At 40.2% G+C, this 25,307-nt stretch overlaps 2 protein-coding genes across 4 annotated transcripts in view; both read left to right on the forward strand.

The window, feature by feature from the left end:
* Positions 1 to 14,739, forward strand: part of SEC24B (SEC24 homolog B, COPII component) — a 70,424-nt gene extending 55,685 nt beyond the window's left edge. For all 3 annotated transcript variants that reach the window (XM_024741939.1, XM_024741940.1, XM_024741941.1), the window contains 9 exons: positions 234 to 392; positions 1,335 to 1,508; positions 2,142 to 2,252; positions 3,949 to 4,124; positions 4,740 to 4,877; positions 6,112 to 6,216; positions 7,004 to 7,096; positions 13,489 to 13,592; positions 13,836 to 14,739. In XM_024741939.1, the coding sequence (XP_024597707.1) occupies positions 234 to 392; positions 1,335 to 1,508; positions 2,142 to 2,252; positions 3,949 to 4,124; positions 4,740 to 4,877; positions 6,112 to 6,216; positions 7,004 to 7,096; positions 13,489 to 13,592; positions 13,836 to 13,950 (1,175 nt within the window). In that variant the 3' untranslated portion in view covers positions 13,951 to 14,739. The remainder of the gene's footprint in view (positions 1 to 233; positions 393 to 1,334; positions 1,509 to 2,141; positions 2,253 to 3,948; positions 4,125 to 4,739; positions 4,878 to 6,111; positions 6,217 to 7,003; positions 7,097 to 13,488; positions 13,593 to 13,835) is intronic.
* A 618-nt stretch (positions 14,740 to 15,357) lies between these two features.
* Positions 15,358 to 16,835, forward strand: LOC112397693 (RNA-binding protein with serine-rich domain 1-like). The gene is made up of 4 exons (XM_024741965.1): positions 15,358 to 15,501; positions 15,781 to 16,316; positions 16,397 to 16,496; positions 16,539 to 16,835. The coding sequence occupies exons 1-4, from the start codon at positions 15,358 to 15,360 to the stop codon at positions 16,833 to 16,835; spliced, it is 1,077 nt and encodes a 358-aa protein (XP_024597733.1).
* The last annotated feature ends 8,472 nt before the right edge of the window (positions 16,836 to 25,307 follow it).

Consider the following 25,307-nt stretch of genomic DNA (forward strand, 5'->3'; position numbering starts at 1 on the left):
GGGTTGTTGTTGTTTTTTTCAAATACAATTCCTTTACCATTCTGCTCAACAGTAAATTTATTATATATTTTACAAATGTTTATGTTTCTCAGATACATGTATTATCCCCATTTTGACCACTTTATTTTTTTTTCACTACGAGTTAGAGTTCTTCATAATACAGAATGTGCACTGCTATTGGACAAGTAGAATATTATTGTTTCTGTAGCTAATACTTATATTTCTTTCTAAAGCTTGCATGTCCAAGTATTCTGCAGGGTGCATCTATTATTACCCATCTTTCCACTATACTCACAATCCTTCACAAGCAGAAAAGTTACAAAAAGATCTAAAACGATACCTCACAAGAAAAATTGGATTTGAAGCTGTTATGAGAATAAGGTGTACTAAAGGTATGAAATTATATAAATTATACTTTATATTATATACTTTTGTCAAAATTAATAAGCATTCATATACTGATGACCTTTGACTACCTATAATAATCATAAACGATTTTCTGCTTGGTCCAGTTAGCTATACCCTGTTTTAAATATAGTTATTAAATAATTGCCCAATTTTTTAAGCAATTTGAATAAGTGGGCAAAGGTAATGTTTTGCTTTACTAGAAAGAACCCACGAGAAAGTCCACGTTGGAGGTGATTTCAGAAGAATTTGAGGAATAGGGAAGATCTTAAGTGAAAATCGTCAGATTAATAATCTTTGCCTTCCTAATCATTCAGATGGTCTTCAATTTACATTATCTCTTTTATGTGAATGTTTGCTGGAGGGATTCTCATCCCTTATTTTTATTCTTAAGTAAGTTGTATAGTAACCATCATTTGTTTAATTTTGTACGTTAGGTCTTTTTTGTCTGACTTCAAATTACCTATAGGAAAATATTATAAGATCGTCAATACAAGTTAAATGTGTAGCCTCCTTTTATATAACCTGCCTTGGTGTTTTTGAATTGATATTTTAGAACCTCCACCAACAATCCAATACTACTCCCCAGTTATCCTTTTGATTCAAAATCAGAGATATTTTTTATTTTAAACAGTAGCTTTAGGGCTTCCCTCGTGGCACAGGAGTTGGGAGTCCACCTGCCGATGCAGGGGACACAGGTTTGTGCCCCGGTCCAGGAGGATCCCACATGCCACGGAGCGGCTGGGCCCGTGAGCCATGGCCACTGAGCCTGCGCATCCAGAGCCTGTGCTCTGCAGCGGGAGAGGCCGCAGCAGTGAGAGGCCCGCATCCCGCAATTAAAAAAAAAAAAAAAAAAAGAAAGTAGCTTTAGCCTGAGGTAAAGATACTAATGTTACCTCATCTTTTATAACAAGTTTTCTCTTCTGTAGGTCTTTCCATGCACACTTTTCATGGAAACTTCTTTGTCCGTTCCACTGACTTGTTATCCCTCGCCAACATCAATCCTGATGCTGGATTTGCAGTACAGCTGTCAATTGAAGAAAGTTTGACGGATACTTCCTTAGTGTGCTTTCAGACAGCCCTGTTATATACATCAAGCAAGGGTAATGTTAACAGAAATGAAATATAACCTGCAACAGTAATTCTCCCCTCCTTTCACGTGCTGGGAGAATAGGGAGAAAGAATGAACACCAGTGGGAAGTAATGGAATTTGTATTAGTTAATCAAATATATGTTCCATTCTTTTTTTTATATTCATTTTTGAATCTTTAAAGATATCTTTTTTGACTTGTGGAAGATTTGTATTCCCAGGATCATGCTATTATAATAACTCATACTAAATCTACCTGTGTCATCCTGAGCATTCTTTCTTTCCCCATAACATAAGAAATTCTGCATGCCACTTCAGGCCTACATTTGTTATTTCATAGTCTAAGTTTTCTGACATTTTATTATGTTGCGTATAATTTAGAGTGAGTGATATTAAGATAAAACCAGAACCTAATGTTCGACTATATAAAAAATATATGTTCATCGTCTTTGTTCAGATTTGGAGAATGTTTAATTTTCTTTAAAACATGTTTATTGTAAAACTTTGTTTTTGCGTTTCAAAATCAAAATTAAAAGGTGATTTAATACAATCGAAACAATAGCTTGCATAATATTTTGACCTGTCTGCTTGCCTTCTTTCTTGGTCTCATGGATTTTGCAACGACATGGATCCGTCCTTTCATTAGGTGAGCGGAGAATTAGAGTGCACACACTTTGCTTGCCAGTGGTCAGTGCGCTAGCAGATGTGTACGCAGGGGCTGATGTACAGGCTTCCATCTGCCTCCTGGCAAACATGGGTGAGTACAAAAGTGAAGCAACAGGTGAAATATATTTTCCTGTCCTAAAAACTGAAACCTGGGCATTTTTTTTTACCCTAGAAATCCCTTATTTAAAAAGTATATGTTTTGGACTTCCCTGGTGGCGCAGTGGTTGAGAGCCCGCCTGCCGATGCAGGGGACACGGGTTCGTGCCCCGGTCCGGGAAGGTCCCACATGCTGCAGAGCGGCTAGGCCCGTGAGCCATGGCCTCTGAGCCTGCGCGTCCACATTTGCAACAGTGTGAATTGGACTGTTCTTATATTTCTTATTAATTCTTTAGTTTAAAAATTATGTGTGGGATTCATAATCACTAATAACTGGTAACAACTCAGACGTTTTTCAAATGGTGAATGCGTGAACAAATTATGGTACATCCGTATAATGGAATATAACTCGGCAATAAAAAGGAACGAACTGTTGATATGTGAATGGGTGTGACTCTCAAAGGCATTACGCTAAGTGAAAGAAACTAGACTCAAAAGACTACATACATATGATTCCATTTATATGACATTCTGGAAAAGTGAGAATTATGGGAATGAAGAATAGATAGTGATTATCAGGGTTGGTAGCAGGGGGAGGATTTCACTACAAAGGGGCAGCCACAGGGGATACTTTTAGAATGATGGATCTTGATTGTGGCAGTGATTACATGGCTATGCATTTGACATACATATATGACACTCTGAAAAGTAAATTTTATTATATGTAAGTTTAAAAAACTCCTTTGGAGAATTAGTATAACACAGTGTTTTGTTTTTAATGAATTCACCTTTTAGATGAATGTAGAGGTAAAATGAACCTTGTTATTTTCCATGTAGTCCTGGAGAAAGGTAAACATTAGTACTTATTTTGGGAAAAAGTTTAATAACATTTACTAAGGATCCCAATATTTTAATTATCATTTTTATCCTATATTTCAAATTAATTATACTATAACTATTTTTCAACAATTGTTTTATTTTTAATATTTGGGCATTTGTATCTCTGTTTTACTAAAATATGTACCTGGAGGAAAATAAGTTCCACACTGATACCTGGCTCTTCATTGTCTATATTTAGAGAACCTGTGTTTAGTTTGCCCTCTTTTTCTGTTGAGTAAGGAATGCTTTGACAGAGAAGATATTAGAGGATCGTAAGGGATAATTCAGATTGCAGAACTTGCATTGTTTATGCAGAAAAGAACGATGCTTTATACACGTGACTATTGTTTGAGTAATGAAAAGATACCCAGAGCTTTCTCAGAAGTAGATGGATGGTACATCTTCTCTAATATCAATAGCAATTAAGTGTTTTTAGACTTAAAAAGATTAAAACAAAAAGGTCCAAAACAATCTAGATTTGTTCTGATTGTCAGATTTATTCAGATTTAGTTCCAAAATTGTCTAATGAGCCGATTTTTTTTTTTTTTTTAATGGCTGCTCTGCACGGCATATACATGAGCTTAGCTACCCAGCCAGAGGTTGAACCCACACCCCCTGCAGTGGAAGTCTTAACTACTGGACTGCTAGGGAAGTGCCCAGATGCTTTTAAATTGAGGGAGCAAGTGAAATGTATTTTTCTAACCTAAAAATGGAATTTTTGTTGCTTTCTTAAATATTGCATGTAAATTGTATCTCATAGTATTCATTGGCATCTAATGATTAAATTCTTTTTCATTTTGGTTGCTTTATAGCTGTGGATCGATCAATTTCATCAAGTCTATCGGATGCAAGAGACGCCTTAGTGAACGCCGTAGTGGATTCATTATCTGCATACGGCTCAACTGTCTCAAATTTACAGCACTCTGGGTTGATAGCACCCAGCTCCCTCAAGTTGTTTCCTCTCTATGTTTTGGCCCTTCTCAAACAGGTAGTTCTCTATATACTGTTAGATTTAATAAAGTCTTTTGAAATTCTTGATACATAGGTGAAAAATGAAACCTAGGTTTTCTGAGGGGTTTTAAATATTTGATTAGCCAATTACACAGCTTAGCATTGGAAAAGTTTTGAACAGGAAAATGTGAGTGGGAAATGACGGTATACAAATACATGATGAGTCTCATACAGCCATATGCTCTCAGTTTAACATGTGGGAGCAGCTTGAATAATGGTGTGCGTATAGCGCACTCGTAGTGTGTGCTCCTGGAAAGAGACTTGAAGGAAAGGATCTACTGTTCATTGAACATCTTCCCAAGTCTTAGGCACCACAATAGGTGTTATATATACATCATCTTATTTAATCCTTACAGCAGCCTAGAGAGGTGAGTAGTATTTTCCCTGTTTTTCTTATGATGACAGTATAGCTTTGAGAAGCTGAGTTACTTGCTCACATACCTACCTATTGAATGTCAGAGTTGAAAATTGAATCCAAGCCTGTCTGCTTTGAAGGCTGTGCTTTTTCCATGACTGATGGTATATATTTGTTTTAATATTTGTCCACTATATTTATGTTTTACTGAAAAATGTGTATCGTTTTTCCATGTAGAAAGCATTTAGAACTGGTACAAGCACACGCCTGGATGATCGTGTATATGCCATGTGTCAGATAAAGTGTCAGCCACTTGTTCATCTAATGAAAATGATTCATCCCAACCTATACAGGATAGACAGACTGACAGATGAGGTATGATTTGTTTTTTCAATGTGTTTGAAATTTTTTAATTTAAATTTATTTGGGTGTCTTGATTCTACAGCTAAGGTAGTAATGTATTATTAGCAATTTCTTCCATCTGTTTTTCCCCTGTGGTAATAATACATTAAATAAGGACACTAACTATGGATTTGATTGGACAATAGGACTATTAGATACTGTCATAGTTACAGAGTTTTCAAAAATAGTTTCATATGGGAAGTAATTCACCTTGTGGGTTTGCTTACATTTACTGCAAAGGTATGCTATAGAGTGGGCAGTTTCATCTATATTTTGAAGATATTGACTGTTTCTGATGTGATCAGAGTGAAACTTTGATTATATTATTGTAAACCAAATCTGGTATCCAACAGTATTTTTTTTTTTTTTTTTTTGCGGTACGTGGGCCTCTCACTGTCGTGGCTTCACCTGCTGCAGAGCACAGGCTCCAGACGCGCAGGCTCAGCGGCCATGGCTCACGGGCCCAGCCGCTCCACGGCATGTGGGATCCTCCCGGACCGGGGCACAAACCCATGTCCCCTGCATTGGCAGGCGGACTCTCAACCACTGTGCCACCAGGGAAGCCCCAACAGTATTTTTAATATGCAAATATGTAATGTCTTTTTTCTTCCTTGTGTTAAAACTCTGCTATTTGGAATCATCTCTGTATTTTGTTACTGGAGGAATGTAAAAAAGTCCTTTGCAGCAGATTTAGTAGTCATAGTTTTAACATATCCTGATCCCAGAAGGGAAGGAAATGGACAGGTCATTTACTTATTCATGTTTTTATCTTTTAAATTTGAATACATTCAAGAATCTTCTAATTTAAATACATCTGAGCATCTTGATTCTACAGCCAAGGTGGTAATGTATTATCAATATAGTTGACCCTTGAACAACGAGGGGGTTAGGGCCACCAACCCCTGTGCAACTGAAAATCCGTGTGTAACTTTATAGTCAGTCCTCTGTGTCCTCTGTTCTGTATTCAGCCAACTGCAGATCATGTAGTACTGTAGTATTTATTTATTTATTTATTGAAAAGAACTGCATATAGGTGGACCCATGTAGTTCAAACCCATGTTGTTCAAAGGTCAGCTGTAATTTTTTGCATCCTACAAAGTTCTCAAGTATCATTTTTCAGTATTTCATAAAGAGCTAGTGGCCATTAGCTTCCAGCCTGTAATAATAGTAATGTAAGTACATTCACATTCCATCTTTTTCTTTTCAGGGTGCAATACATGTTAATGACAGAGTGGTACCTCAGCCACCTCTTCAGAAATTGTCTGCAGAGAAACTGACACGAGACGGTGCTTTCCTTATGGACTGTGGCTCTGTAAGCACCCACTACTGACAAAAGCTTAACACTTCCAGCTGGCAAAAGGAGAAACACTTACAGGGTCCAGCTCTGTTATCACAGATCAGGCAATGAAAGGTGGATTAGGAACTCAAAGGCAGTAAATTGGTAACTGGCACAGGTGGTCAATTTATTTAAGAGAAGTAAAGAGATAAATTCCTGTCTTCAACGATTTTACCATCAAGAATCATAAAATTCAAAGGGACCTCAAGAATTTATCTAGTTTAACTTGATCCGTTGTCTGAAATGCCATTAATAATTAGGAGTTCAGGAGACGTCATTGGACAGGGTGGTGGTGAAGCGTGTCAGAATGGGCAAGATGGCTTCATAAATGATGCCTTGTGAGCAGGAAAGGGATTCTGATAGCCACAGTATGGGGTGGGGCAGGAATAGGGTAGGGGTGGAAGGCATTAGTTACTGTCCAGAGACAGTAATTGAAATGATGGAACTAGTGGGTAGGATATAGAGAAAGTCAGTTATCCTGGTTGAAGCATTACATTCCTGTTGGGAAAAAGGTAAGGAAAGCAATAAAATATATTTTATGAGAAGCCTTGACATTTAAGCAGAGAAGATATGAACCACTCTAGATTCCTGAATGTAGATTCCAAATGTGCCAGTTACAGGTTTCCTTTTTTACTTTCATGTTTGTTCCTACTTGATTTGAGTTAGTATACTTTGCCTCTTTTATGCTTGATAATTTTGAGAAAAGTAGCTATACTGGGTTTCTGATTAGGGAGTTTTAATATTTTGTTATTGTTATTTTTAGGTTTTTTACATTTGGATTGGAAAAAGCTGTGACAGTAACTTTATAGAGGATGTGCTCGGGTATCCGAATTTTGCATCAATACCACAGAAAATGGTCAGTGGATTTTGTGTACTTGTTTAAAATTTGTTCTGTGAGATAAAATTCCCATGAGTCACATTTTAACCATTTTAAAGTGTACAGTGCATTAGTTTTTAGTATATTCACAATGTTTACAACGATTTCCAGTATCTAATTTCAGAGCATTCACCTCAAAAAGAAACCTATATCCCCCAGTTATCCTTTCTTTTTTTTTTAATTTAATTTAATTTATTTTTTTATACAGCAGGTTCTTATTAGTCATCAATTTTATACACATCAGTGTATACATATCCATCCCAATCGCCCAATTCATACCACCACCACCACCACCACCACCACCACCCCGCCACTTTCCCACTTGGTGTCCATACGATTGTTCTCTACATCTGTGTCTCAACTTCTGCCCTGCAAACCGGTTCATCTGTACCATTTTTCTAGATTCCACATACATGTGTTAATATACGATATTTGTTTTTCTCTTTCTGACTTACTTTACTCTGTTTGACAGTCTCTAGATCCATCCACATCTCTACAAATAAGTGATCTTGAGCAGCTTTTCATGTGCTTCTTGGCTATCTGTATGTCTTCTTTGGAGAAATGTCTGTTTAGGTCTTCTGCCCATTTTTGGATTAGATTGTTTTTTTTTTTAATATTGAGCTACATGAGCTGTTTATATATTTTGGGGATCAATCCTTTGTTGATTCGTTTGCAAATATTTTCTCCTAAGAGTAGTCTTTTCATCTTGTTTATGGTTTCCTTTGCTGTGCAAAAGCTTTTAAGTTTCATTAGGTGCCATTTGTTTATTTTTGTTTTTATTTCCATTACTCTAGGAGGTGGATCAAAAAAGATCTTGCTGTGATTTATGTCAGAGTGTTCTTCCTGTGTTTTCCTCTAAGAGTTTTACATTTAAGTCCCTAATCCATTTTGAGTTTATTTTTGTGTATGGTGTTAGGGAGTGTTCTAATTTCATTCTTTTACATGTGGCTCTCCAGTTTTCCCAGCACCACTAATTGAAGAGACTGTCTTTTCTCCATTGTATATCCTTGCCTCCTTTGTCATAGATTAGTTGTCCATAGGAGCGTGGGTTTCTCTCTGGGCTTTCTATCTTGTTCCATTGATCTATGTTCCTGTTTTTGTGCCAGTACCATATCGTCTTGATTACTGTAGCTTTGTAGTATAGTTTGAAGTCAGGGAGCCTGATTCCTCCAGCTCCATTTTTTTCCCTCAAGACTGCTTTGGCTCTTCGGAGTGTTTTATGTCTCCATACAAATTTTAAGATTTTTTGTTCTAGTCCCATATAAAATACCACTGGCACTTTGATAGGGATTGCATAGATTCTGTAGATTGCTTTGGGTAGTATAGTCATTTTCACAATATTGATTCTTCCAATCCAAGAACATGGTATATCTCTCCATCTGTTGGTATCATCTTTAATTTCTTTCATCAGTGTCTTATAGTTTTCTGCGTACAGGTCTTTTGTCTCCCTAGGTAGTTTTATTCCTAGGTATTTTATCTTTTTGTTGCAATGATAAATGGGAGTGTTTCTTTAATTTCTCTTTCAGATTTTTCATCATTAGTGTATAGGAATGCAAGAGATTTCTGTGCATTAATCTTGTATCCTGCAACTTTACCAATTTCACTCATTAGCTCTAGTAGTTTTCTGGTGGCATCTTTAGGATTCTCTATGTATAGTATCATGTCATCTGCAAACAGTGACAGTTTTACTTCTTCTTTTCCAATTTGTATTCCTTTTATTTCTTTTTCTTCTCTGATTACCAAGGCTAGGACTTCCAAAACTATGTTGAATACTACATAGTGGTAAGAGGGGACATCCTTGTCTTGTTCCTGATCTTAGAGGAAATGCTTTCAGTTTTTCACCATTGAGAATGATGTTTGCTGTGGGTTTGTCGTATATGGCCTTTATTATGTTGAGGTAGGTTCCCTCTCTGCCCACTTTCTGAAGAGTTTTTATCATAAATGGGTGTTGAATTGTGTCGAAAGCTTTATCTGCATCTGTTGAATGATCATATGGTTTTTATTCTTCAATTTGTTAATATGGTGTATCACATTGATTGATTTATGTATATAGAAGAATCCTTGCATCCCTGGAATAAATCCTACTTGATCGTGGTGTATGGTCCTTTTAATGTGTTGTTGGATTCTGTTTGCTAGGTTTTTGTTGAGGATTTTTGCATGTATAATCATCAGTGATATTGGTCTGTAATTTTCTTTTTTTGTAGTATCTTTGTCTAAGTGGGTCTCTTGTAGACAGCATATAGATTGTTTTTGTATCCATTCAGCAAGCCTGTGTCTTTTGGTTGGAGCATTTAATCCATTCATGTTTAAGGTAATTATTGATGTGTATGTTCCTATGACCATTTTCTTAATTGTTTTGGGTTTGTTTTTGTAGGTTCTTTCTTCTCTGTGTCTCCCACTTAGAGAAGTTCCTTTAGCATTTGTTGTAGAGCTGGTTTGGTGGTGCTGAATTCTCTTAGCTTTTCTTGTCTGTAAATCTTTTGATTTCCCCATCGAATCTGAATGAGATCCTTGCTGGGTAGAGTAATCTTTGTTGTAGTTTCTTCCTTTGCATCACTTTATGTATATCATGCCACTCCATTCTTGCTTGTAGAGTTTGTGCTGTGAAATCGGCTGTTAACCTTATGGGATTTCCCTTGTATGTTATTTGTCGTTTTTCCCTTGCTGCTTTCAGTAATTTTTCTGTGTCTGTAATTTTTACCAAGTTGATTACTATGTGTCTCTGTGTGCTTCTCCTTGGGTTTATCCTGTATGGGACTCTCTGCGCTTCCTGGACTTAGATGGCTGTTTCCTTTCCCATGTTAGGGAAGTTTTCGACTATAATCTCTTCAAATATTTTCTCGGGTCCTTTCTCTGTCTCTTCTCCTTCTGGGACCCCTATAATGCGAATGTTGCATTTAATTTTGTCCCAGAGGTCTCTTAGGCTGTTTTCATTTCTTTTCATTCATTTTTCTTTATTCTGTTCCACAGCAGTGAATTCCACCATTCTGTCTTCCAGGTCACTTATCCGTTCTTCTGCCTCAGTTATTCTGCTATTGATTTCTTCTAGTGTAGTTTTAATTTCAGTTATTGTATTGTTCATCTCTGTTTGTTTGTTCTTTAATTCTTCTAGGTCTTCTAGATGCAACATTTCTTGCATCTTCTCGATCTTTGCCTCCATTCTTTTTCCGAGGTCCTGGATCATCTTCACTATCATTATTCTGAATTCTTTTTCTGGAAGGTTGCCTATCTCCACTTCATTTAGTTGTTTTTCTGGGGTTTTTTCTTGTTCCTTCATGTGGTACATAGCCCTCTGCCTTTTCATCTTGTCTACCTTTCTGTGAATGTAGGTTTTGTTCCACAGGCTGCAGGATTGTAGTTCTTCTTGCTCCTGCTGTCTGCCCTCTCGTGGATGAGGCTGTCTAAGAGGCTTGATGGGAGGGATGGGTGGTGGGTAGAGCTGACTGTTGCTCTGGTGGGCAGAGCTCAGTAAAACTTTAATCCACTTGACTGCTGATGGGTGGGGCTGGGTTCCCTCCCTATTGGTTATTTGGCCTGGGGCAACCCAACACTGGAGCCTACCTGGGCTCTTTGGTGGGGCTAATGGCAGACTCTGGGAGGGCTCACGCCAAGGAGTACTTCCCAGAACTTCTGCTGCCGGTGTCCTTGTCTCCATGGTTAGCCACAGCCACCCCCCGCCTCTGCAGGAGACCCTCCAACACTAGCAGGTAGGTCTGGTTCAGTCTCCCCTGGGGTCACTGCTCCTTCCCCTGGGTCCCGATGCACACAGTACTTTCTGTGTGCCCTCCAAGAGTGGTGTCTATTTCCCCCAGTCCTGTTGAAGTCCTGCAATCAAATCCCACTAGCCTTCAAAGTCTGATTCTCTAGGAATTTCTCCTCCCGTTGCCGGACCCCAGGTTGGGAAGCCTGACGTGGGGCTCAGAACCTTCACTCCAGTGGGTGGACTTTTGTGGTATGAGTGTTCTCCAGTCTGTGAGTCACCCACCCAGCAGTAATGGGATTTGATTTTACTGTGATTGCGCCCTTCCTACCATCTCACTGTGGCGTCTCCTTTGTCTTTGGATGTGGGGTACCTTTTTTGGTGAGTTCCCGTGTCTTCCTGTCGATGATTGTCCAGCAGCTAGTTGTGATTCTGGTGTTCTCGCAAGAGGGAGTGAGAGCACGTCCTTCTACTCTGCCATCTTGGTTCCTAATCCCAGTTCTTCCTTTCTGTTTTCCCGTGGCAACCACTAGTTTACTTTCTATCTCTACGGATTTGCCTGTTCTGGACAATTCATATACAGTACATGCAATCACACAATATGCAGCCTTTTGTGTTTGACTTCTTTTACTTCTCACAGTATTTTCAAGGTTCATCCATGTTGTAGTATGTATCCGTAGTTCATTCTTTTTTATGACTAAATAATAGTCCATTGTATGAATATACCACATTCTGTTTATCCAGTAATCTGTTCATGGGCATTTAGGTTATTTCTACTCTGGGGCTGTTGTGAATAGTGCTGCCATGAACAGTTCATGTAGAAGTGTTTGTGTGAACATCTGTTTTCAAGCTTTCTTGGGTATGTAACTAGGAGTGGAATTGCCGGGTCATATGGTAAACTCTAAGTTTAACTTTTTGAGCAACTGCCAGACTGTTTTCCAACAGCTTTAACTTCTCTAATTGAAATTATTTTGCTGATAATAAACATAATTTCTTCAGTAGGCCTTTACTGTATGTGTGTTAGTACCAAAGAAATATGATTCTGAAAGCAGTTCTCTATACTTAATGGAAAAGGCCTACCTTATTGTAAATATATCCTTTCTCCTAAATGAATATAAAGTCAATGTGATTCTTACCACATTTGCTGTTTGATTTATTTTTTTTAATTTGACACATTAATCCCAGAGTTCATTTCTAAGACTCAACAAATGAGGATAATAAGGAAAAGTTTGAAAAGAGAGAATACTATCAGCAACGGGGAAATCATGTGAAAAACAGGTCCTGCTAAATAAAATAGTAAACCTTATTTTATAGCTGTATCTATGCACTGTAATACTGGCACAATAAACATATCAGTGGAACAGAACAGAGTACAGAAATGGATCTAATTCATGAAAAATAGAATGCGGTAAAGATTGCATTTCAAATCACTGAAAAAGTGGAATATTAGAAAAATAATATTTATTATATTAAAATGGGTAAGGCCTTTGTAAGTCAGTGGTAGAAAAGGTTAAAGAATCTGAGAGCATAAAAATAAAACATTTCTATCTGGTAAAATAAATAAAGCCAAAAGACAACCAAATCAGAAGATTATCGGTAACTCATATGACTGGGAAGGGGCTTATTTCTCTAGGATAAGAAGTTCTCTTACAAATCTTTAAGAAAAGGACACCCACACTCCCTCAAATAAGAAAAGAAAAATGAGGAATGATTTGAACAGGTAATTCATGGGCAGAAGATACAGTAGTGGCCATATGAAACAGTGTTCAACTTCATTTGTAATTAAGAAAACAAAATAACAGTGTAGCATTTCTTTCATTTATCAGATTTTTGCCAGCTGGTAAAATTTTTTTAAATTTGATAACAGGCAGTAATGCAGAGGGAATAGGTCAACAGGCCTGTCAAATACTATTGATTGGACTCTACATTTACACAGTCTTTTGGAGGATCGTTTGACAATATCTGTTCAAATTAAAATCACACAGTGTATAAAACAGTAAATTATTTACTCCTAAGAATATATCCTATAGGTATATTCATGGAAGTATTTATAGGTACACATATACTTGTAGCATTAAATAAATAATATCTATGCATCTGTTAAAAAGAATACAACCTGAAGAGAGAATAATGCGCAAAGAATAGACTTTTTAGGTATCTAAAATAGTCTTGCATATAGTGTTTAAATATATTTACACATTCACACTATTCTTTAAAATTCCTTGCCCTTAAATTTTAAGAACTAAAGAAAACATAAAATTCCCTAAGAATGCCTATTATTAGAATAGGGTATAATGTATAGTTGTTTATAAGTGAAATTGGAGCTTAGTGATAGCCCCCTTCTCTTGAATACTTCCTTTAGAAGAAACATACAAAGTGTAGCAATATATGTGAGATACTAATCATTGTGTATGTTTTATTGACTTGTCTGGAAAAAAGTATAGTATTCAGGTAAAATGTCAGTCACATACTTATCAGTACGTGTATCTGTGACTTAGAAAAACATAACCAGATGTATCGACAGTGTAAATTTCACGTGTTTGGTTGCTGCTGTTTGGGCTGGGGGTCGAGTGCTGGCAGTTGGTTGGTGATAGTGGCAGTCATGATTGAGTCCTAACACTGCCTAAGTCTCTGAGAAAGGAAATAATCTCCTAATTACATTTTTTACCAGACACATCTTCCAGAGCTAGACACCCTTTCATCAGAAAGAGCTAGATCCTTTATAACCTGGCTTAGAGACAACAGACCATTAAACCCAATTCTTCACGTGGTAAAGTAAGTACTTCTATAACGTAATTATGAAATTGTCTTATCCTGTCCAGTCTTTGTGAAATTGTTTGTCTTCAAAAGCAAATTTTAAATAATAATATCAAAATACCTTCCAGTGGTAGAATGCTATTACTTGATTAACATCCCCTATTCATTTTCAAGTTCCTGTGAATTAGTCATTTTTTTTGATGTATAAGTATTCTTTTTAATAGTATGCATTATAGATAAAAACCCCTGTTTCTTCTTCAGAGATGAGAGTCCTGCCAAAACAGAATTTTTTCAACATTTGATTGAAGACCGGACAGAAGCCGCATTCTCTTACTATGAATTTTTGCTTCACATTCAGCAGCAGATTTGTAAGTGAAGTGGAATAAAATTGAATAAGAAGAAAATGGTCTATAACCTAGGTAAAGTGTAATCTGTCAGAGAAGCACATAGGAGAGTTGAAATGTAGGCATTTGTTGTTACAAGAGACAATGTGTAGCATAGCACCTGGTCTGAGGCTTTGGCAAAAGGTAAAGAGGAAGAAATAACTTGACAGATTTTCTTCATCCTAAATTAATGGTAAAGATGCTGCTGTTTCGCGAAGTATATTTTGAATTGGTTTCCACACGTTTGCAGTAGTGCAGCAGTACAGTGCTCTGTTCATTGCAAGCCGGCAAACTTACGTAGTTACGTGGGATGATATGTCATAAGGTAATATTAGATAATTTCCCTTTTCTTATAATTAATATAACATTTCTGGACTTGAACTCTGACAAGAGATGCCAAAAGGCCGTGGTACCGTGTTGTTTCTATGAATTACTTTTTAACAAGGAATGATTCATATTCATTAAATGAATTCAGTATTTTCCCTGTAAAAACAATAGAGTTTCAGTACATGAACTATAGAAAACAATATATATATAATGTACATAAATGTTACATTTGTAAAGAAAATGTAAAAATGTAACTACAGAATATGAATTGCTTAAACTGTGCTGCATTGTTGGATGACAACTCTTTTGGTGGCAGTTAGAGAATGAGGTTGACTAACGCATATTACGAATTGAGTCCACAAAAGAAACACAAAACTCTTTGTAATTCTGTTAAATCTTTTATGTGGATTTATTTATGATCAGCCTACTAATTAAAAATATTTTGCTTGACAATACGGCTTGGTGTTTGTGTGTTTGTGGTCGGGGAGTGTTGGTGGTATTTTTACATATAGGATGTATTGAATTTACTGCTTGGGCAAATGCAGTGATACCGCATTTCACTAGGTAATATATGTGAATATGTTTTCATTAATTTGTGGACATTATCAAGTACTTATTCTGTTTGTATTCTAAAAAACCACTACTTTCAAAACACATATGATTATTGACTAATCATAACCTTAATTTGTTTTTCTTGGTTAAATTAGGCATTTTTTTCCTGCACATGCATAGCAAGAAAATTTTTATAACGTTGTGACTATCCTGTTGAATTGACTTTAAGATTACCATCTTGAACTTTGAGAGTGATTTTATTCTGATGGAAAAAAAAAACTCATTTACTAACAGCTTATTTACTATAAAAACTGTTCATGATCCATTAGCTTGTAAATAAAATTTTATTATAAACACTGTGAAAGTCCCATTGATGAACTTTGGAAGGAAAAAGGCTCTCGATGTGCGTGGTGAGTGATTTCTACCGGTTTGTGTTTGGTGGACCTCTTTTCTTTGGATAAAAATAAAAGTACTCTCTCGCATTCCCTGCTAGAAATGAGAGGTTAAATGACTCACCCCGGATGACGTTACTAATTAGCGGCCGAGCCAATAGTAGACGTCAGATGCTCTGCACACCCACCACCTTCTCCCAGCCGTCCCCACACCGTGCTGCATCCGGGAGGGGACTCTTGTGGGCCGCGAGGATCGACTGCAGTACTCCAAGGGCAACCGAGTACTGTAATTTTACAACGCAAAGTATCGTGTTTCTGCTTTAAGAAAGATGAAATGTTTTGTCTTTGGATAGTTTGTTCCTCAGTTAATAAGTATTTATAAGTACTAATCCTTGCTAGATACTGTTCTAGGCCCAAAACACATAAAATCCCTGCTTTCACAGAGCTTACACTGCAGAGTGAGCTTGTGGAGGACTGGGGGAAAGACAGTACGTTTATATGTCGGGTGTGGTGAATGTAACGGAGAAAAATGAAGCCAGATAAGGAATCCAGAATGCTGGTTTTAGCACGGGCTCCAGCAGCGGCTGCAGCTCCTCTTCAGCCTCGAGCCACTCCGGAAGTTCCAGCAGCTCCCCTGGCTCTCCGAGCCCTTCTCGGCGCAGGCATGACAGCAGGCGGCGTTCCCGCTCCAAATCCAAACCACCCAAAAGAGATGAAAAGGAAAGGAAACGGCGGAGCCCTTCCCCTAAACCCACCAAAGTGCACGCTGGAAGGCTCACCAGGAATGTGACCGAGGATCATATGGAGATATTCTCCACCTACGGGAAAATTAAAATGATTGACGTGCCTGTAGAAAGGATGCACCCCCATCTGTCTACAGGCTACGCATATGTGGAGTGTGAGAATCCAGATGGAGCTGAGAAGGTGCTGAAGCACGCGGACGGAGGACACATCGATGGCCAGCAGATCACTGCCGCCACTGTGCTGGCCCCCTGGCCTCGGCCACCCCCCAGGCGATTCAGCCCTCCCAGGAGAATGCTGCCACCACCTCCCATGTGGCGCAGGTCACCCCCACGGATGAGGAGAAGGTGAATCACTTCGGGGTCTCACAGGGGACTGATTAGGGCCAGTTTCCGTTTATCTCATTTACAACATGGAGGAAGAGAAGGTCGCGTCCCCCTCGGCTCAGGTCCCCCAGCCGCCGCAGTCCCAGGAGCTGCTCCAGCTTCAACTCCTCCCGGTGCGCAGGGCCACCGAAGCTCTGCCCTGTGACTTGTATTCCCGCCAACTCACTTTTGTCACTTTTCTAGACGAAGGAGGATCGGTTGGAAAGAAATCCCTTACCCGGGCAGGCCTCGAAGGTGAAGGCAGTAATTGCCACGTTTCCCCTGGCAGCAGAGTTCCGGCTGCAGGAGCGTTATTGGTTTGGGGGCGTGCTTATAAAGATGCCCTCCAGTCTTCTGGCTAAAGCTTACGCATTTCTAGTTCCTGACAGGCAGTTTAGTGGCAGAGCCGCAGGGAGGAGCAGGGGGCTCCGGGAGGAGCAGGGGGCTCCAGGAGGTGGTACAGCCCCAGCCTGGGAGCATGTTTTCCCATTCCACAGATGACCTGGGGCCCATCTGGTGGCCTGCAGGGTCCCACGGGAAAAGTGTGCTTTTACGCAACTGCCGTTCTTGTTAGCCTGGCCGTGCTCCCCTGCATGAGTCCTTTTCTGACCTCTAGGGCCAAATACCCAAAATGGTTCTTTTCACGTGTACTTATGTTGTACACACACACACACACACCCATGTCTCCCTCTCTCTCTGAAACTCATAACTTGAGAGTCAACTCTGTCGGGTCATCACAGAACCCCCCCCCCCCCGACCCCCGCCGCGTTGTGTTGGTATACATGGTGGGTCGTGCAGGTTACCTTGGCAACGTGTACATTGTTTTTTTGGCTTTTATTGTACAGTCAGTACTATACGTTTTCTGTTTGGAGTTTTGTAACTTTGTAGCATTTTAGATAATATTGTGTTTGTACCTTGTTGTGTAGAGAAAAGAATCGTGTTGACTAAACCTAGGGTTAGAGTGCAGCTCGAGTGTTGGGTTCACAGCCTGTCCCTTGGCCCCAAAGGCAGCTTCAGTTGTGAGGTAATTAAACATGACTGTCTTAAAAAAAAAAAAAAAAGAATGCTGGTTTTGATAGTAACTAGGGAAGGCCCTTCCGAAAAGGTGACAGTTGAGCAGAGCCCTAAAGCCATGTGGCTGTCTGGAAGAAACCGTCCCGGGGGGACCTTTGCAATGAGTGAATGTGGAAGTTAGCTTCTGATCACTCTGATTTTCCCTATAAAAGAAGCAATTGGAGTTATCAGCTGCGAAAGGGGAAAGAGTGTGAGATTCCAAGAAATAGTCGCCTAGGAGAGTGAGAGATGTGACTGACCAGTCAAGCAGCACCGAGGGCCCTTCTTGCAATGTGAGCCATGAACTTCAAGTGAACCCAGTTAGCATGCCTCTTCCTTCTAGCCACATTCACTACCTGGTGGAAAGTTGGATTTAAGTTGGAACAGAAGAGCAAGGGAATTGAGGATGTATACAAGGAAGATACTGTGTCATTTAAGTGAAAGGGGCACATACTGAGTGATGGATAGAAAAAGGTCATGGGCTTAGTAGTTTGGAGGTCCTGTTGAGGTCAGAGAGCTGTTAGGGTATGGATACCAGAGGGAATGAGCTGGAAGGATAAGAAGTGGTGGTCAGGATATGGGATGCTTGGAATTGAGATTTGAGGGAAGTTTAATCTGGATGTCTACAAATGAGGAGCAGAGGGATGCCCACCTCGGGTTTGAGATCAGAAACAGCCACCTTGCAAGGCTTTGTCCTCTGAAGACGGCCAGACCTCAGTTAGAGAATGTGAAGACTGACATCAGCAAGAACATCGGCCTGAGGGGATCGATCCTTGTGGGGAGTATACAGGTAACCATCCTCGTCACCTCCTGGGCAGCAAGTCTCTGGCCATTTGTTTTGTGAGGCGGGAAGTTGACGAGAGGAAGGGGCATGCTTACCAGGAGTTCTCTGAGCCCCTTTTCAACTAATTGAAACTGTCATTAAAGTCGGCAGTTTAAGAGTATCCCAGGTGATGTGAAAATCTCCTAATCCCTTACTAGAACCATTGTTTAATAGGAACATACAATTTGGTTTATAGTTTACATACTGCTCTTAAAGAATATATCCATAGCACAAATCAAGAGCATTGATGGAAAAAGAATTCTATTTTTTATTTATACATTAATGTATATTTGTGTGCTAAAACCTGTTTGAAAGCCATTTATAGCTTGAATCTGTTGTAGTCAACCCACGAGGCTATGAAATGCACATATTAGCAAAGTGTTGTTAAGAAAACTATGAGTCCTCTATTCAAAGTAACTTTTGAAGACACTAAAAATACTTTTAAAGGCCAAAAGACGATGAAAACTAACGAAGCTGAAAACAACACTGAAGATATTATTTAGGTGGAATTGCTAATCACTGAAAGAAGACAGTTTAAGATTTAAAAAAAAACAAAACCTTATTCTTTGGCACATGAAACAGAGACCTCCTGAAAAATAAAAATGGTAGGTAGATATTTTATGAATCACTCATCTTTTTTTTTTTTTTTTTGCGGTACCCGGGCCTCTCACCGCTGCGGCCTCTCCCGTTGCGGAGCACAGGCTCCGGACGTGCAGGCTCAGCGGCCATGGCTCACGGGCCAGCCGCTCCGCGGCATGTGGGATCTTCCTGGGCCGGGGCACGAACCCGTGTCCCCTGCATCGGCAGACGGACTCTCAACCACTGCGCCTCCAGGGAAGCCCAAATCACTCATCTTTTATCTCTAAACTCAGAGATGGAATCTGCATCAACCAAAAAATTGGGTATCCTCTTCCTCCTGCCTTCTTGTAATACCTATGAGCAGCAGAGAAGTTAGCCTCGATTAGGAGACACAGAGGCTGTTAACGCATTGCCTTCTCATGGGTCATGAGCTGATCCAAAAATGAAAGCCCTTTCTTTAGTTCCCATTAGTAAACGATGCACAGTTTTGTAGATTTTCATGTCAATTTGGGGGCCAAAAAGCATTGCTTACCAGTAACCCACTAAAATGAGTTGTTACAGATTGCTAAATTGGTAGTCACAAATGAAAATCACTGTTTTATTAAAGATTACTTGACACTCTACTTCTGTTCTCCTAAGAAACCTGGTTCCTGTGCAAGTTTGTAATTTTGCAAAAACTCCCTGAAGTGCGTGTATACAGATAATTCGGTTGCCACCTCCTCGGGAGCTTCTTGGGTGAAATCTGAAACATGCCTCCACATATGCAGAGGGTAGGGAGAGGCCGAAGAAAGAGGCAGCCACGCCAGATTGGTAGGTGGCAGTTTTAATAAGCAAGGGAACTTACTTACAAGGCTTGTCTCGGGCGGCCACAAAACCAGTAGGACTCCACACCTACCTGCCAGAATCTTAAAAGTTTATATAGAGACCTTAACTGGCTTCAGTCACGTACACAGTCCAGGGAGCCTCAACACTGTATTTGTGTTTCAAGACTGGATCCTTGGAGCAGCTGCTGGGAGCAGGGAAAGCAAGCAGAATACAGCATCCAAGGCTAGGGGAGCAGGTGGGGAGCCTCCAGGTGCCAGGGTCAACTGGCAGTCACGTCTTTTTGATGGCCTCCTCCAGCGACAGGTGCTATGCCACAGACAGTCTGTCAGACAACGGACAGAAACTACCCTACAGCTGGTGATCAGTCAGTTTTTATGAGTGCATCGTCACTGCTCAGACATGTTCATGGTTTTAGTCAAGTGACTATTCTTGTTTTTCAGGTACCTATTATTTTCGCTCAATAGCCAATTAATTTGTTGATAATTTGATTAGGGTGTAGTGATGTATATGCTTATTTTTACACTATAATTGTCTAAAACTAGATTCTGAAATATACTTTTTGGTAGACGTAAAATGATTATACTCTCATCGTTAAAACAGAAATATGTATAACCTACCCTTCTACCTTGCTTATACACTCACTTTCTAAAAATATATATATTATTTATTTATTTGGCTGCACCCGGTCTTAGTTGCAGCACGTGGGCTCCTTAGTTGTGGCATGCAAACTCTTAGTTGTGGCATGCATGTGGGATCTAGTTACCCGACAAGGGATCGTACCTGGGCCCCTTGCACTGGGAGCGTGGCGTCTTATCCACTGCACCACCAGGAAGCCCCTCTTCCTTGCTTGTAACACTTTATTGATGATGTGGCTGGTACATGTGTGCTAGTTTAAGTAATTTGTAAATATAATTATTAGGTTCTTTTAAAGTTAATAGGCTATGGCTTTATAATATTAAATCATGGTTAAGCCTATTCTCTTTAGAAATAAATAAAAAGCAATTTGTATATGTTTCTCTCAATTCTTTATTACATTGAAATTTGCTTTAGGTCAGGGATTTTACCTTGAGTCTTTTTAGTACTTCTTGTCTCCCAACTCACATATCCCCAAGCTCCTGTCCTTGTATAGCTACGTAATAGAAACACGTTAAGTTAATTTAGTGGAAAACTTATTAGCCTTTCTTACAATGGAGTCATTTCAGAATGACCCTTGGGAAAGCTGTAAAACACTGTACTAGTTTGGAAAGCCTGTCCCATATTTAATGACGTTTTTATGGAATTTTTTCTATATTCCAATTTCTTTCAAATCCTGCTCTTTTGGGACTTAATGTTTTATGACTTGCATAGTAACAATAGGAAAGACCTATTAATATGTGCGTCCTATTGAAACCTGAGTGATTTTACTAGAATGAAGGATACTGTGCCTCTAGACTAACTCTTATTATCAGAAACTGATAGGTAATTATTTGCAGAGTCAAGAATAACAGGGAGACGGAGAGATGAAGGAATAAGATGTTTAAGCAAGAAAGGTCAAAGCTTAAAGCTGAGTTGTTTTTTTTTTTTTTTTTGCGGTACGCGGGCCTCTCACTGTTGTGTGGCCTCTCCCGTTGCGCAGCACAGGCTCCGGACGCGCAGGCTCAGCGGCCATGGCTCACGGGCCCAGCCGCTCCGCGGCATGTGGGATCTTCTCGGACCGGGGCATGAACCCGTGTCCCCTGCATCGGCAGGCGGACTCTCAACCACTGCACCACCAGGGAAGCCCAAAGCTGAGTTATTTAATTAGGACCCTGAGTACTGTGTCCCCAAGCAAATAAGGGGTCTGAAAAGGTGTTTTTCCCCAAAATCTAGTGAACCTAAGTTGTCTTCATAGAACTTACCACAATCTTTTGAGTGATAGTTTAGGAAGGAATGGGAACCAAAGTGGGATAGAGAATGGGTAGGAACCAGAAGGGTAACTGAAAGTAAAAGAAGATTGATTGTACATCACTATAGGGGCTGCCCTTCTCCATGTCCAGGCTTTGCATGTCCTTCTCCCCTTACTTGGAAACCCGTTCGATCCCTTCCTGGCTTCACTGACTGAACCCCACTCATCCTTAGAACTCAGCCTAAAGATCACCTCTTTCTGGCAGCCTTTCCTGACCACTCCCCCTCCTGTGTGTTTCCATAACACCTTCCGCTTTTCTCTGCCATAGCCCTTGTCAGCATTATCATTGACATTCTCCTTTAACACAGGAACTATGTTCTCTCTTAAACTAAGGCAAGTGCCTCCCACACCCATGCCTGGCACATAATAGACATTCAGCAAATGTTTGTTGATTCAGTTTTAAATGATTCTAAGTTAGAGATAAAATGAGTTGAAGATCTGGAAACAGAAGTAAAGAAACAGTCTCTTTTGGATGAAAGAAGAAACATACTATACCATGCTGGATGGAAATTGAAAGAAAACCAGATGGATGCAATGGGAATAGTGCCAGAAGGTGGATATAAACCCCATGAAAATTCAGGAGTGTAACCACCTCTCAGGTTTCTGGAGCTTCAGGCGTCTGGAGCATGTTGCAAGATAGCCTCCAAAATGAAAGACAAGTCACTCCCCCCAGGTCACCTTCCACAACACCTCGTACAATGCTTGGTGACTTTTTGGGGTCTTAGAAGCTACATACGCCCCATTTCACTGTGCCACTCTGACCCATTTACCAAGTGACTGGTAAGGCTGCCAATTTGCAGTGCAGTCAGAGCAAGAGAAGGTTCTACATCGAGGAAGGCTGTGGTGCAAACCGCTCTGCCCCTAGGGCTCTTTTGACCCAGCAAGTCTAACTGCAGTGTCTGTGGCAAATGCGAATGCCATGCGGGGCTCAACTGGAAATTACAGACCTCTCTAGGGTTCGGGAGCACAGCCATATCTTCTGCAAAAAAAACCTTTTATCTCTTTGAGAACAGCTCCTAGCCTGCTACTGAGCTGTGCACTGCAAGACGTTGGATGCCCGAAGCGAGTAATAAGATTGCACATGCCCAGAAGCAGTCTGTCACTAAATGTGAACAGGATGTAAGGTACCAGCCTCAGCTGTCCTGAAGCAAGCTGCATGAACAGGTGGCTCGGATTCTTACGGCCACTCCTGCTGCATGGCCACCTTCCCTCAGTTCACATCCATGGCCTCATGGGCTATTTTCCTCTGATCAGTTAAAGAAGGAAGAAAAAAACAGCCTCCTTTTAAGACAAAATTATGGCACCAACTGGACTGCTGTAGGACTAGTCTAGTGGTGAAGGGAAGTCTTTGTGGGCAGAACTTCAAGCCATACGTTTGTCTAGACAATGAGACTCCCAAGAGATATAGGCCTACACAGCTTCATAGGCAAGTAGCTAACGGCTAGTTAAATGACCAGGGACTTGGAAGGAACAGGATTGGAAACTGGTGACAAAGGTTTAGAGAACAGGTATTTGAATGGATTTCACAGGGTGACGCTGTGAAGATATTTGTATTCCATGTGAACGTACACCACAGGGCATCTGCAGTGGAAATTGTCCACCTGATTCAGGTGAGCCATCTGTGAACGTCAGCCTCTTTCCTTAGTCACCCCAGTATTTGCTCAATGGCCTGTGTACAGATTTGCTTTACTTGCGAGGATAGAAGCTACGCTTGGGCTAAATACTATGGGCATCCCCTCGCCAAGGCTGAAATGGCTGCGCTGCTGTATTCCTAACCTGTCCTCAGCTGAGACCTACTTTGGTTTCTCAATATGACATTATTCCTTGGGGAAACAAGGCACCACATGATAGCAGGTTAATTACATTGGACCCTTCGCCATGGAGCAGTTTGTCCTCAGTGGAATAGACACACAGTCTGGGTATGGATTTTCCTACCCTGCCTGTAGCATTTCTGCCAACACCACCATCTATGGGCTTACAGAATTACCATGGGATTTCCACAATGTTTCTGATCAAGTAACTCATTTCACGGCAAAAGAAGTGTGGCAGTGGGAATTCACTGGTCTTACCACGACCTGTCACCCCCAAAAGCAGCTGGCCTGATAGAAAGGTGAAGACACAGAGTGACTTTTGATGTACTGTCCTACAGGATGCAACATATGCTTTGATTCCGAAACCAGCATTTTTTTCCCATAGCCAGGCCTGAAAATCAAGACGGGATCAGCATTCCATCTTAACCTATTCACAGAATTTTAGGGTCTTACTCCCCAAAGGAGCAAGCTTCCACCGAGGGACACAATATCGTTCCTACTGAATTGGAAGTTATGACTACCAGCTGACTGCTTGGGGCTCCTTATGCCAATAAGTCAGAAAGGGATTTATCCTGATTGTGAATAGGAATTAATTTGCTGCCATATAATGGGGTAGGGAGGACTATATCTGGAACCTATAGAAATTTCCAGACTGCCTCTTAATACTTCTACATTCAAAATTAATGGAACACTGGGAATTCCCTGGTGGTCCAGTGGTTAGGAGTCCATGCTTCCACTGCAGGGGGCACGGGTTCGATCCCTGCTTGGGGAACTAAGATCCCACAAGCCGCACCGTGTGGCCATAAATAAATAAATAAATAAAACAAGAAAAGAATGTCAGCTTAAAAAAAAAAATTAACAAAATACTACAGTAACCCAGTAAAAGAAGGGGTCACTGATGACATGACTCAAACTCTTCAAAAAATGAAGATTTCTGTCTCCCACTAGGTAAAGAATGCCAACCAACAGCCTGTACCGTGCTAAATAGAAAATGGTAAACGATCTGAGAGGTGCAATGTGAACAAATTTGAGAGGGAAAAGGAAGAACTCGATTCTAGCCCTGTATCTGTCATGTCATATTAGACCACCTCCAGTAGAAAGAAGTGTTTGAGAGCCAAACAGAACACAATTTGAGCTCTAGTCCCTCTGCTAGCTGTGTGACCTGGGCCAAGTCCCTAAACTCTTCTGAGCCTTAACAGTCCCACTAGAGATGATCATTTTTTTTTTAATTTTTAAAAAATATTTATTTATTTAGGCTGTGCTGGGTCTTCGTTGTGGTGCATGGGTTTAGTTGTGGTATGTGGGATCTTAGTTCCCTGACCAGGGATTGAACCTGAGCCCCCGGCATTGGGAGCTTGGAGTCTTAACCACTGGACCACCAGGGAAGTCCCTAGAGATGATAGTTCTGTGGTAAGAGTCTTGTGAGACTTATATGGAACAAATGTGTAAAGTTGTACATTAACAACTGACATACAGTAAGTACTCAGTAAATGTAGGTCAACGTCTTGGCAGAATCACAGCCCAGCAGTAATAGTAGCAATGCTCTGCCCATGTTGAGCCTGCTCTCTGCCCTCGTATCACCAGTGTCGGTTTGCCTCGTACCTACCAGTTTCTACCTTCACTGAAATTCTTCCCTGCTTGAGACGAAGGACCAAAAGTTTTAGTGCTGGCTACTGCCACCTTAACTCCCTTTTTCCTAGGATTCATTTGTTAACCACACTTATATTTGCTTCAGCCCACCCAGTACTGCTGGATATACAGAAGCAAGCGGTCTTTTTCCATTACATCCATCTACCACCAGACTTCAAAATGTGATGCTCACCAGAGAGCCAAAATTGTTATGCTAAGTTTTCTTTGATATCAAGTTTTAACTTTCTACCTGATAATCTCTTTATTAGGAGAGACTTATGAATTCTTATGCCTCTGGGCCTTTGAACATGCCGAAGCCTCTGCTAGAA

This window comes from Neophocaena asiaeorientalis, unplaced genomic scaffold (assembly GCF_003031525.2).
Source record: "Neophocaena asiaeorientalis asiaeorientalis breed wild unplaced genomic scaffold, Neophocaena_asiaeorientalis_V1.1 scaffold534, whole genome shotgun sequence".
NCBI lineage: Eukaryota > Metazoa > Chordata > Mammalia > Artiodactyla > Phocoenidae > Neophocaena > Neophocaena asiaeorientalis.